The 13,499-nt window shown below is 40.2% G+C and overlaps 1 protein-coding gene across 1 annotated transcript; it reads left to right on the plus strand.

The window, feature by feature from the left end:
* The first annotated feature begins 618 nt into the window (after positions 1 to 618).
* LOC306698835 (myosin heavy chain, fast skeletal muscle-like) lies at positions 619 to 13,157 on the plus strand. Its single transcript, XM_079163321.1, has 41 exons — positions 619 to 656; positions 793 to 826; positions 1,140 to 1,361; positions 1,437 to 1,580; positions 1,669 to 1,825; positions 1,919 to 1,946; positions 2,035 to 2,134; positions 2,227 to 2,319; positions 2,410 to 2,473; positions 2,555 to 2,653; positions 2,742 to 2,845; positions 2,965 to 3,103; positions 3,202 to 3,320; positions 3,733 to 3,882; positions 3,971 to 4,141; positions 4,227 to 4,527; positions 4,655 to 4,725; positions 4,824 to 4,911; positions 5,011 to 5,128; positions 5,214 to 5,337; positions 6,069 to 6,205; positions 6,289 to 6,544; positions 6,629 to 6,871; positions 6,956 to 7,132; positions 7,220 to 7,365; positions 7,458 to 7,548; positions 7,648 to 8,037; positions 8,149 to 8,275; positions 8,365 to 8,483; positions 8,571 to 8,767; positions 9,985 to 10,168; positions 10,282 to 10,447; positions 10,568 to 10,692; positions 10,802 to 11,110; positions 11,201 to 11,404; positions 11,507 to 11,632; positions 11,721 to 11,891; positions 11,980 to 12,084; positions 12,189 to 12,284; positions 12,779 to 12,910; positions 13,058 to 13,157. The coding sequence occupies exons 3-41, from the start codon at positions 1,155 to 1,157 to the stop codon at positions 13,076 to 13,078; spliced, it is 5,799 nt and encodes a 1,932-aa protein (XP_079019447.1). The 5' UTR covers positions 619 to 656; positions 793 to 826; positions 1,140 to 1,154; the 3' UTR covers positions 13,079 to 13,157.
* The last annotated feature ends 342 nt before the right edge of the window (positions 13,158 to 13,499 follow it).

Below are 13,499 nucleotides of genomic sequence, written 5' to 3' on the forward strand. Positions count from 1 at the left end.
TAAGTGGACAAACTGATAGTGCTTCAAGAATCTTTGTTTTTAGTTGATTTATCACTTTTTCTGCATTAATAGTGTCTTTACATGTTGGATTCTTTCTGTGCTTGTTTCGTGTTATGGTGCCTCATACTGAAATGAAACTGAAAAAATTTAAATGAAATAAAAATAAATCAAGAAAAAAGTAAATATATATATGTATGTATATATCACTTAAGTCATCCACGACTTACTTATATTATTTTGTTTAAATTGTTGATCGCAATAAGATTCTTTAAATTTAAAATATATTAAAAGTTAAAAGTTAAAGTTTGAAATAAAGTTTTCAAAAATTATACTTCAAAAAAACTGTTTAGAAAAGCAAAGCACTGATGTATTTTTTAATTTGTTTACCTTCTTTAAAGTGAAGAGGGTGTTCAAGAGCCTAAAATAAACTTCTGTTGAAGTAATGATTAAGCAAAAATCAAGACCTGGCCATATAAATTGAAACCTGAAACATCAGATGATATTCAACATATGGTTTATTATGGGCTGTCTGCCTTACCACATTCGGTGTGTATACCATATTTAACTTTCACTGTGTCATCAAAATCTGATTCAGTATAAAGGCAACTCAAGGACACGACCATTTGTGCCACTGAAGACCTGAGTTCCTGCCTGTGGTAATGTTAAGCTATCTTCAGATTGAGACAATTTGAATGTGTTCTTCATTTAAGAAATAAGTTGTAGGAATAAAATCAATTGTTTCATGAATTTTGTTTTTATACCTACTCTAACAACAAAAACTGTTTTGAACAGGATTGGTGAATAATATTGAGAGAGAGGGGGTAAGGTAAGGATGACTATTAAATGATTAATTTATCTTTAAGCGTTTAATACATAGGCAAAATGTTTATGATTCAGATTCGGTTTTTCATCCAAACATTTTGACAAAACTCAACATGTTTAAATGTATTCTCTGTAACAACGAAGTCTGAATAACACTTAAGTTGGAAGCAAAGTTGTGAAGTTGAAGCCCACCTGTAACTATACACATACATGGTTTCAATGTGGATTTGTTTATGTATTTAAAGTTCAAGTGTTGTAAATTACATGGAATTAAAATATTAGTCTAAGATTGCAGTTCCTTTGTAATTATCTAACAGACATAAGCCGCCACCATGAGTACCGACGCGGAGATGGCCACGTATGGCAAAGCTGCCATTTACCTACGTAAGACAGAGAGGGAGAGAATTGAGGCTCAAAGCTCACCATTTGATGCCAAGAGTGCCTGCTACGTGGCCGATGTCAAGGAGCTGTACTTGAAGGGAACAATCCTCAAGAAAGATGGTGACAAAGTCACCGTCAAAGTCCTGGACACTTCGGAGGTAGGTATCACAAAGTCAGAGCCAACTGGGATTTCAGTATGATCAGTTCTCATTGTGACAAATGTCATATTTCAGGAGAAGACAGTTAAAGAAGCTGACGTCTATCCAATGAATCCTCCCAAGTACGACAAGATTGAGGACATGGCCATGATGACCCATCTCAATGAAGCCTCTGTGCTGTATAACCTCAAAGAGCGTTATGCAGCATGGATGATCTACGTAAGACAATCTATCTAAGGAGAACGAGAACTATTGAAAATGACTGAAACATATTGTTAACTGTTAAATCTCTTATGATAACTTTCAGACCTACTCTGGACTGTTCTGTGCCACTGTGAACCCCTACAAGTGGCTCCCAGTGTACGATTCTGAATGTGTAGCTGCTTATAGAGGCAAGAAGCGTATGGAGGCTCCACCCCACATCTTCTCTGTCTCTGACAACGCTTATCAGTTCATGTCAACTGGTAAGTCATTACCATAACAATGTAGAATATATCATTATATGAGGTTTCTGTTGCAGGGAAACATAGTTCATTCTTTTGTTTCTTCTTTAACAGATAGGGAGAACCAGTCTGTCTTGATCACGTAAGTTTGGTTTATTTACAATTGTTGACTCTGTTGAAGGTAGTCAAATATCTTGATCAAATTCTTATAAGTCTGTGTCTATGCCTAGTGGAGAATCTGGTGCTGGAAAGACTGTGAACACCAAGCGTGTCATCCAGTACTTTGCAACAATCTCAGTTGGTGGAGAAAAGAAGAGGGACACATCAAAGGTATGTTCCTGATGATTACAATTCAGGGTTCTTTACCAATGGAACATTTTCCAAAGTCATTTTCTGATATTGCTTCTAATACTGGATTATAGGGGTCACTGGAGGATCAGATTATTGCAGCCAATCCCCTGCTGGAGGCCTACGGTAACGCCAAAACTGTGAGGAATGACAACTCCTCTCGTTTTGTAAGTATGAAACAATTTCTACACATGTGAGAGGCCTTGTTACTGATTGTCCATGTAGAGGGATATTAAACATCTCTTTGTTCCAAACAGGGTAAATTCATCAGAATCCATTTCGGCACAACTGGCAAACTGGCTAGTGCTGATATTGAGACATGTAAGTAATAATACTCCTTGTACATACAATTGACTCAAATTGAAAATTGGCCTAGCTGTGACTTATAAACAATATTTGTAGATCTGCTGGAGAAGTCTAGAGTGACATACCAGCTTCCTGCTGAAAGAGGCTACCACATCTTCTTCCAGATGATGACCGGCCACAAACCTGAGCTGCTTGGTAAACAGATTGAGATGTTGCAACATTTCACCTACTGTTTTCATATGAAACTAAAGTATTGACATTTTCAACCTTTTTTGATCACCAGATTTGGGACTCATCACAACCAACCCCTACGACTTCCCCATGTGCAGTATGGGTCAGATCGCTGTAGCCAGCATTGATGACAAACTTGAGCTGGAAGCCACTGATGTGAGAGATTTTCACTTCAAACTACTGAAATATATTTTGTGTAATACATGTAAAAATGCTCTTTTAAGTGCATTTTCTAAAGTGATTATGTTTTGTCTGGACACATCTTTTGAATTCAGAATGCTATTGATATCCTGGGCTTCACAAATGAAGAGAAGCTGAGCATCTACAAGATGACTTGTGCTGTGCTCCACCATGGTAACATGAAGTTCAAGCAGAAGCAGCGTGAGGAGCAGGCTGAGCCTGATGGCACAGAGGGTGAGTAGCTTGGGAAAAACTGTATTAAGATAATATACAGTTGTTATTCACACTGGTTTCTGTTCATATCATGATGGAAATCACTGAATTATTTTCAGAGGCTGACAAGGTTGCTTACTTGCTGGGTCTGAACTCCGCTGACATGCTGAAAGCTCTGTGCTATCCCAGAGTGAAGGTCGGAAATGAGTATGTCACCAAGGGACAGACTGTACCTCAGGTAAACATGAATTATCAATATTCAATATCCTACTATTTGAAAAAAGATTAGTTATATTAGTTCTACCAAAATAATGTATTACAGGGTTCACTTGATACAATAAAAGCCATGTAAGTGTTCAATGTTACCACTTGAAGTTTTATCTATTGAATGCTGAATCTAGGGAGGGGGGTCCTGTATCAATGTGAGGGTCCCTACAGAGGATGTCATATGTGTACAAATTATAAAGCCTTCCGAGGCAAATTTGTAATTGTAGGCTATAAAAAAATGAATTGAATTGAATCTTAAATGCATTTTTTTCATTTAGGATTTTTTTGTGTCATTTATCTCATTAGAATGATTATAAAAACACCAATAATCTATTATTTTACAAAACGGTTAATTTTTCAAATCACATCGTTATTTCATTCAGGTGGGTAACTCAGTGCCTGCCCTGGCCAAGTCTATCTATGAGAAGATGTTCTTGTGGATGGTCATCCGTATCAACCAGATGTTGGACACTAAACAAGCAAGGCAGTACTACATTGGTGTCCTGGATATCGCTGGGTTTGAAATCTTTGACGTAAGCTTAAATTCCAAAAATTCAGCAGCCAATACTTTTAATGACATAATCATTCTTATTAACAGAAAGAGGTTATGTTTCCTTGCAGTTCAACACATTGGAGCAGCTGTGCATCAACTTCACCAATGAGAAACTGCAACAGTTCTTCAACCACACCATGTTTGTCCTGGAGCAAGAGGAGTACAAGAAGGAGGGTATTATCTGGGAGTTCATTGACTTTGGCATGGACTTGGCTGCCTGCATCGAGCTGATTGAAAAGGTAATCAAATCATTTTGTGATATCATTTTCCTTAATTTGACTTAATGTATAACTTAATTACAAACTTCTTCCCACTTTTTTCAAGCCCATGGGCATCTTCTCCATCCTTGAAGAGGAGTGCATGTTCCCAAAGGCATCAGACACATCCTTCAAGAACAAGCTGTATGACCAGCATCTTGGCAAAAACAAAGCATTTGAGAAGCCAAAGCCCGCCAAAGGCAAGGCTGAGGCCCACTTCTCCCTGGTGCACTATGCTGGTATCGTGGACTACAATATCGCTGGCTGGCTGGACAAGAACAAGGATCCACTGAATGATTCTGTCATTCAGCTTTACCAGAAATCCAATGTGAAACTGCTGCCTGTTCTGTATCCAACTGTTGTTGAGGGTATGATAGTAGCTACAGTAAACTAAAACACATTTTAATGTTACAGATACTGTATATTTTGAACTGTAACATTTTTAACAATTTTATGCCGTTCTAAAAAAACATATCTACTTAAAATTATCAACAGAGGTTGGTGGCAGCAAGAAGGGAGGCAAGAAGAAGGGTGGTTCTATGCAGACTGTGTCTTCACAGTTTAGGGTAAGGTTTGACATTGCAAACGTATCTTATGTATCTTAGCTTACACTCAAAATCACAACTGTAACATGCAATGATAAGACACCACTTTGGATCTGCAGGAGAACTTGGGCAAGCTGATGACTAACTTGAGGAGCACCCATCCTCACTTTGTGCGCTGCCTGATTCCCAATGAGTCAAAGACTCCAGGTACATAGAGCATATAATCTCAAGAGTCTTCGAGGAGTGGTTTGATTTTTTTGGTATGGTTCACATAATTCTAAAGACTAAAAAATGTCTTTTTTACAGGATTGATGGAGAACTTCCTGGTCATCCACCAGCTCAGGTGTAACGGTGTGCTGGAGGGTATCAGAATCTGCAGGAAAGGTTTCCCCAGCAGAATTATCTATGCTGACTTCAAGCAGAGGTATCAATGGATATTTTCATAGAATGTTAATGTGGACTATTGAAATAAAAAGGTCACAAAATGACCATTAACTCTCTCATGAAAGGTACAAGGTGCTGAATGCCAGTGTCATCCCCGACGGCCAGTTCATTGACAACAAGAAGGCTTCAGAGAAGCTGCTTGGGTCAATTGATGTCCCACAAGACGAGTACAAATTTGGACACACCAAGGTAAGCACTTTCCTTTCCTCATTTAACCGAAGAATAATTACCAATGAGGTTAAGTTGTTTAGTCCAGTATGTAGTATGATTGTTGTTTGCATCTTTTTTACTTTCTGTCTATGGCTAATCTCGCATTCTGCTGGACCCATCACCCTAATGGTTTTTTCATGCTAATTTATGACTGTATGCTCAAGGACATTTCATGGTTCCAGTGGTTTCTCCTCACTACTGTTAACCTGCTGGTAGTGGCCACAAGTGATCAAAAATTGCTTCAGTTTGGACTCTTCAATCAAACATTACAGCAACGATCATATACGAAAAGGGCTAGAGACTAAAGGCGTCCTGTTGTCCTGGGAACAATAATGTGATCACTGCAGTAAACCGCAGTCATCTTCATAAATGAAAAACTCAATTGAGCGTGGACTCAGGCAGAGCGTGTCTTCTCATGTCAGCAGGAGGACAATTCGATCGTTGTTAGCTGTTAGCAGATGACAGCAGCTAACACATTTTTAGCCGCGATTCTGGGACAGCTGCATAGATAAAAATGACAGCATATGAACATGTGAGTGAAAGAAAATTCCGACAGAGGTTAGGTCTATAAAGGAAGCAATTGTTGTTGTATTTATTCAATCAACCATTACAGAAGTGGTCGTTGCAGAGAGGCCATGCTGAGTTTTAGATGATGTGAAGAATTCACTTCCTCAGTTCATCCTACCTGTAATTTATTTTTGTTTGTTTAGGTCTTCTTCAAAGCCGGTCTGCTGGGTACCCTTGAGGAGATGAGAGATGAAAAACTGGCATCACTGGTCACAATGACTCAAGCTTTGGCCCGTGGTTACGTCATGAGAAAGGAGTTTGTGAAGATGACTGAGAGGAGGCATGTTGAAAATAACTCATTCTGAATAATGGTATGAAAAATCACAAACAACATTGTCCATAACAGCTACTTCTTGTCTGCAGGGAAGCCATCTATTCCATCCAGTACAATATCCGCTCATTCATGAATGTCAAACACTGGCCATGGATGAAGGTGTACTACAAGATCAAGCCTATGCTGAAGTCTGCTGAAACTGAGAAGGAGCTGGCAAACATGAAGGATAACTATGAAAAAATGAAAACTGACTTGGCTACTGCCTTGGCCAAGAAGAAGGAGCTGGAGGAGAAGATGGTTTCCATTGTGCAGGAGAAAAATGATCTGCAGCTGCAAATAGCATCTGTGAGTACACATCAACAGACAGTTGTGCTTTTTCATGTTGTACATTGTTGGTGTGCTGACGTCTATTTGCATTAAATTGATTAGGAAGGAGAGAATCTCTCAGATGCTGAGGAGAGATGTGAGGGTCTTATCAAGAGCAAGATTCAGATGGAGGCCAAATTCAAAGAAATAAGTGAGAGACTGGAGGATGAAGAGGAAATCAATGCTGAGCTCACTGCCAAAAAGAGAAAGCTGGAGGATGAATGCTCTGAGCTCAAGAAGGATATTGATGACCTGGAGCTTACCTTGGCCAAAGTGGAGAAGGAGAAACATGCCACTGAGAACAAGGTTTGTAAATAATAATCTGACCATCATATCAAGTAAGATGATAATGATTAGCGCTTATTGACGAGATCTTTCATGCACACTTAGGTCAAGAACCTGACCGAGGAGATGGCCTCTCAGGATGAGAGCCTTGCTAAGTTGACCAAGGAAAAGAAAGCCCTTCAGGAAGCTCATCAGCAGACTCTTGATGACCTGCAGGCTGAGGAAGACAAAGTCAACACTCTGACCAAGGCCAAGACCAAGCTTGAGCAGCAAGTGGATGATGTAAGTTTACAAATACACTCTGATTGAAGAAGCAAGACTGTTCTTAAAAATGATGATTAAAAATGTGAACAAATATTATTTGTTCAGCTTGAGGGTTCTCTGGAGCAAGAGAAGAAGCTGCGTATGGACCTTGAGAGAGCCAAGAGGAAGCTCGAGGGTGATCTGAAACTGTCCCAGGAATCCGTTATGGATCTTGAGAATGACAAGCAGCAGTCTGATGAGAAAATTAAAAAGTAAAAGTTTTTAGAAATTGCACAACAACCAATCTTTAGAAAATAAATGTCAACTGCATGAACTATATGTATTTTATCTATAATTTTCACAGGAAGGAGTTTGAAACCAGTCAACTCCTTAGCAAGATTGAAGATGAGCAGTCAATGGGTGCTCAGCTTCAGAAGAAGATCAAGGAGCTTCAGGTGACATATTTTGTTCCAGAAAACATTACTGCACCCATTTCCTAATGTTTGTATCAAAAGTGAAAGTTTACTGAAAGACATTACACCTACATTCAACAGGCCCGCATTGAGGAACTGGAGGAAGAGATTGAGGCTGAGCGTGCTGCTCGTGCCAAGGTGGAGAAGCAGAGAGCTGACCTCTCCAGGGAACTTGAGGAGATCAGTGAGAGGCTGGAGGAGGCTGGTGGTGCCACCTCTGCTCAGATTGAGATGAACAAGAAGCGTGAGGCTGAGTTCCAGAAGCTCCGTCGAGACCTCGAGGAGTCCACTCTGCAGCATGAATCCACTGCTGCTGCTCTTCGCAAGAAGCAGGCTGACAGCGTTGCTGAGCTGGGAGAGCAGATTGACAACCTCCAGCGTGTTAAGCAGAAGCTTGAGAAGGAAAAGAGTGAATACAAGATGGAGATCGATGACCTCTCCAGCAACATGGAGAATGTTGCTAAAGCAAAGGTACACAATGCATTACATGCTATTTTATTACCCAAATTAATGTCGATAATAATCCATTTAATATTATGAATGAAATCTGATCAATGATCTCATCTCTCTTTCACTCATTAGGGAAATCTTGAAAAGATGTGCCGTACACTTGAGGACCAATATAGCGAACTGAAAACCAAGAATGATGAACATGTTCGTCAGATCAATGACACAAGTGCACAGAAAGCACGTCTCCTGACAGAAAATGGTATCTACCTGTTATCATTGAATGATCTGTTGTGCATGTTATTGAGAAATGTAAGATTAACTAATGTACTATGACATCTTTCACACAAGGTGAGTTCAGCCGTCAAATTGAAGAGAAAGAAGCCCTTGTCTCCCAGCTGACCAGAGGTAAACAGGCCTTCACACAGCAGATTGAGGAAATGAAGAGACAGATTGAAGAGGAGGTTAAGGTAAGAAACCATTAAGTAAGTGTAATTGGTATCATTCGTTTTGGAATTTAGAAATGTTGTAAATTCATGAATCATTTTTATAAACAGGCCAAGAATGCACTTGCCCATGGACTGCAATCAGCTCGCCATGACTGTGATCTGCTGAGGGAGCAGTTTGAGGAGGAGCAGGAGGCCAAGGCTGAGCTGCAGCGTGGAATGTCCAAGGCCAACAGTGAGGTGGCTCAGTGGAGATCTAAGTATGAGACTGATGCTATTCAGCGCACTGAGGAGCTTGAGGAATCCAAGTGAGTAACATTTCATGCAATTAAATGGTCAAATTTAGCTCCGCTTTCATATGTTCATCTAGATCAGGTGTCGGCAACCTGCGGTTCCGGAGCCTCATGCGGCTCTTTGGCCCTTCTGTTGCGGCTCCCTGAGTCCTCCGTCCACACGGTGTTTAAGCATTGTTTTCGACATGATCTCCGTCCAGACTTAAACGCCTGAAAACAAATATCACATGACTATTCACGTACACTGGGCATGCAGTGGGTGCCGGTCCTACTGGTTTTCAAACCTACTGGTTTTCCTTCCATGCGTGTGTTGTGTTCGTGTTACTGCAGCAGCTGTTTTCTGCCTCTGTTGCCAGATTTGTCACACATTCACAAACATATTGCTGGAGATCTAAAAGCCACATCTCATATATATTGTGGGGATTACGATTGTATAAGTGAGCACTACATCACAGCCAAGTATGAAGAAATACATTGAAGAAAATATATTTATGGAAAGATCGCATCAACCTCGATTCGAACCCTGTCGAGAAAAATAGTAATATATTCAAAAACAGCCGCGCTACACGATCCGCCACTTGCATTTTACATTGTAAAGCGCCTTTTCTTGTAGCTGGCTGATCATGATTTGCAGACCTCCACCCTCGGTAAACTATCGATGGATAAATCCAAAAGAAGAAAAGTCACGGAGGAAAATAGAGAGTTTAATTCTGCGTGGACGTATTCATTTGCTTTCACTGCCAACGATGCTGGCTTACCTGAATGCTTGATATGTGGCGAGAAATTTGACATGAAATAGCTTTTGCGGCTCCAGACAAATTTTATTTGGTGGAAAATAGGGCAAAATGGCTCTTTGGATAGTAAAGGTTGCCAACCCCTGATCTAGATCCTGGAGACATGTTATTATCATAATGGCCCAAATGTAAGATCCCCTCACACCTTATCCAACACCTTGTCTTTGAAAAATGCTCACCAAAATGCAACACTCTCTGTATGAGCATAACACCAGCGTTACAGCGATAGGCTCCATTAAAAAAGAAGATCCGCCTTTGTGAAGACATGAACATCTAATCCTCGAATATAATACGAGCTGCAACTTTGTAAATGAAATTTTCCGAAAAAACAGTTGTCTCATGATACAGTATTTGTTAATGTAAAATGTTTCAGCTAAGAACTAACGGTGCACATTGTTGTTACTAAGGCTCCAAGTCCTTTCTACATTTTTCAAACAGGAAAAAGCTAGCCCAGCGCCTTCAGGAGGCTGAGGAGCAGATTGAGGCAGTGAATTCCAAGTGTGCTTCTCTTGAGAAAACCAAACAGAGGCTCCAGAGTGAGGTGGAGGACCTCATGATTGATGTGGAGAGGGCCAACAGTCTGGCAGCCAACCTTGACAAGAAGCAGAGGAACTTTGACAAGGTAACAATGTTTACTTTGTGTGGCCAAGCTATACAAACAATGACATAGATTTATATATATTCGTTTTTGTAGTGCTACATAACCAACTGAACTGTAGTAATTGTGGTATTCAGGTGTTGGCAGAGTGGAAACAGAAGTATGAGGAGGGTCAGGCAGAGCTTGAGGGAGCACAGAAGGAGGCTCGTTCTCTCAGCACTGAGCTGTTCAAGATGAAGAACTCTTATGAGGAAGCTCTGGATCACCTGGAAACCATGAAGCGTGAAAACAAGAACCTGCAACGTGAGTTCTATATAATGTAAAAGTGACATTGTATTCAACACATGTGTATGTGTTAGACTACAGTATTTAGATTTTACACTTCAAAGCTTAACAATATTAAACAAATGTATCTATCTGCAGAGGAGATCTCAGATCTGACTGAACAGATTGGTGAGACTGGCAAAAGCATCCATGAGCTGGAGAAGTCCAAGAAGCAGGTGGAGACAGAGAAGTCTGAGATCCAGACAGCTCTTGAAGAGGCTGAGGTACATATTATTTTTCCTGGAGAGATCTTCTGAAAAAAATTGCAAATGTAGAAAAAAGCATAAATGGATTGAAGGCAGAGATGAATATTTCATTCTTTGATATCGTCAGGGAACTCTGGAACACGAAGAGTCTAAGATCCTGCGTGTCCAGTTGGAGCTCAACCAGATCAAGGGTGAGGTGGACAGGAAGCTGGCAGAGAAAGATGAGGAGATGGAGCAGATCAAGAGGAACAGCCAGAGAGTGATTGACTCCATGCAGAGCACTCTGGACTCTGAGATCAGGAGCAGGAACGATGCCCTGAGGATCAAGAAGAAGATGGAGGGAGACCTGAATGAGATGGAGGTCCAGCTGAGCCACGCCAATCGCCAGGCTGCTGAGTCCCAGAAGCAGCTGAGGAATGTGCAGGCACAACTTAAGGTATTGTAAGACACAGAGTTCTTCCGCAGTCTACAGTCAGTACAGGGACATTTCGGCATTCATTATATTTTCATGATATTTTTTCACTAGGATGCACAATTGCACCTTGACGATGCTGTTAGAGCCCAGGAAGACTACAAGGAACAAGCTGCCATGGTTGATCGCAGGAACGGTCTCATGACTGCTGAAATTGAGGAACTTAGAGCTGCTCTGGAGCAGACAGAGAGAAGCCGCAAAATTGCAGAGCAGGAGCTGGTGGACGCCAGTGAGCGTGTTGGACTTCTGCACTCTCAGGTGAACAAACTCCTTTAATTTCTTCAATAAATCAAATGTCTAATGAGATTTACAATAACCTATATTCAGGCACTTAAGTGAGAAAATCATTTTATCTTTTAGAACACAAGCCTCATGAACAGCAAGAAGAAGCTTGAGACTGACCTGGTCCAGGTCCAGGGTGAAGTTGATGACACTGTTCAGGAAGCAAGGAATGCAGAGGAGAAGGCCAAGAAGGCCATCACTGATGTAGGTTTAAACTTAATTTGTTCTTACTTTAACTCCAATGTGTTTTTTAAAGATATTGCTCAATAACATGTTATGCTGTCTCCTCTAGGCTGCTATGATGGCTGAAGAGCTGAAGAAGGAGCAGGACACTAGTGCTCACCTGGAGAGGATGAAGAAGAACCTGGAGGTCACTGTCAAGGACCTGCAGCACCGCCTGGATGAGGCTGAGAACCTGGCCATGAAGGGTGGCAAGAAGCAGCTCCAGAAACTTGAGTCTAGGGTAAGAAAGTCATGTTAAGGTTTACAAAGCTGAAGCAAGACATTGAAACAATATGGAAACTTAATTCTTTTCTTATTCTGTTTTGAAGGTGCGTGAGCTGGAGACAGAGGTTGAGGCTGAGCAGAGACGTGGAGCAGATGCTGTTAAGGGTGTCCGCAAATATGAGAGGAGAGTGAAGGAGCTCACCTATCAGGTACAGTCACTTTGACAGTTAAAATATACAGGACAAAATTATCCAATATACTGTACTTACCATTACAAACATTTGAACTTGCACATCTACATTGTCTATTACAGACTGAAGAGGACAAGAAAAATGGCTCCAGGCTGCAGGATCTGGTTGACAAGTTGCAACTCAAGGTGAAGGCCTACAAGAGGCAGGCTGAGGAAGCGGTAAGGATAACATATTTATTTTCAATACTGACAATTTCTTAAAGTAAAAATAAAGTACATAAAAGTAAAAGTACAGCAAAAACATTCATTTTCATTATCATTATCATTCTTTCATGTAATATCATCTACCAAATGTAAGTCGTCTGATACTAAAATAAGTGCTGGAGAGGTTGGAGAATCAATTTCATATAAATATAATTTAGAATAACTCAAACTGATACTCAAAAGCAATATTAAGCAAAGCTGACATCGTAATAGGCAAACATATTATTTACTGTAACATTATATTTAATTATGTTGACGAGAATGATCGGGGAAAAAAACAATCAGTTATCAAGCACCATAGCTATATAGTTATGAACAATTTATTTGATTTTGGCAAAGTAAACAGTTATGTCATATTCATATTGTACACAATCATGAACAATGTTTCCGTCATACATTCAAATTTAAAAAGTGTTCCATACCTTTAAACTGTGTCTCTTATTTTCCAGGAGGAGCAGGCCAATTCTCATCTGTCCAAGTGCAGGAAGGTCCAGCATGAGCTGGAGGAGGCTGAGGAGCGTGCTGACATTGCAGAGTCCCAGGTCAACAAGCTGAGAGCAAAAAGCCGTGACTCTGGCAAGGTAACTAACATTCAGCTTGATGAAAATGTAATTGAAATAAATTCCAACTATTTCAATGTAAATCACGTAAATCAGTCATGACTGAAAAAGTATGATGTGTATAGGCGCATATGCACTTTATGTAATAATTGTTTTCTGTTTTCACAGGGAAAAGAGGTAGCTGAATAAAGCGCTTCGGCGGAGGGTTTTTTTCTAATCATAAAATATGATGTGAAATACACCACAATAAAATCATTTTTGATCTTGACTTGCATTGTCTGTGTTGTTTTGATCTAATTGTGTCCTCCAAGTCACTGTAATCCCAACATGAACATTTTGCATGAGCATGGATGAATAGTTGACTTAATTCAATATACATTTTCCTATAGAAACCATCTTTGGAGGCCAATACTTTTGAATGAGACAGTTCAATAACCTCTGGCATCCCAGAAACACCCTCACTTTCGGCCCTGATCAAAACGCATCTAGCCACAAAATGTAAAGTGTAAGAGAGGAGTTTAATGAGTGTCTTATGAATGTTTAACAGAGAGTGCATTCCAACCTTTTAGAGAATAATCAACCTCCACACTCAGTGTTCTTCTGTCAGATA

This window comes from Pholis gunnellus (assembly GCF_910591455.1).
Source record: "Pholis gunnellus genome assembly, chromosome: 7".
NCBI lineage: Eukaryota > Metazoa > Chordata > Actinopteri > Perciformes > Pholidae > Pholis > Pholis gunnellus.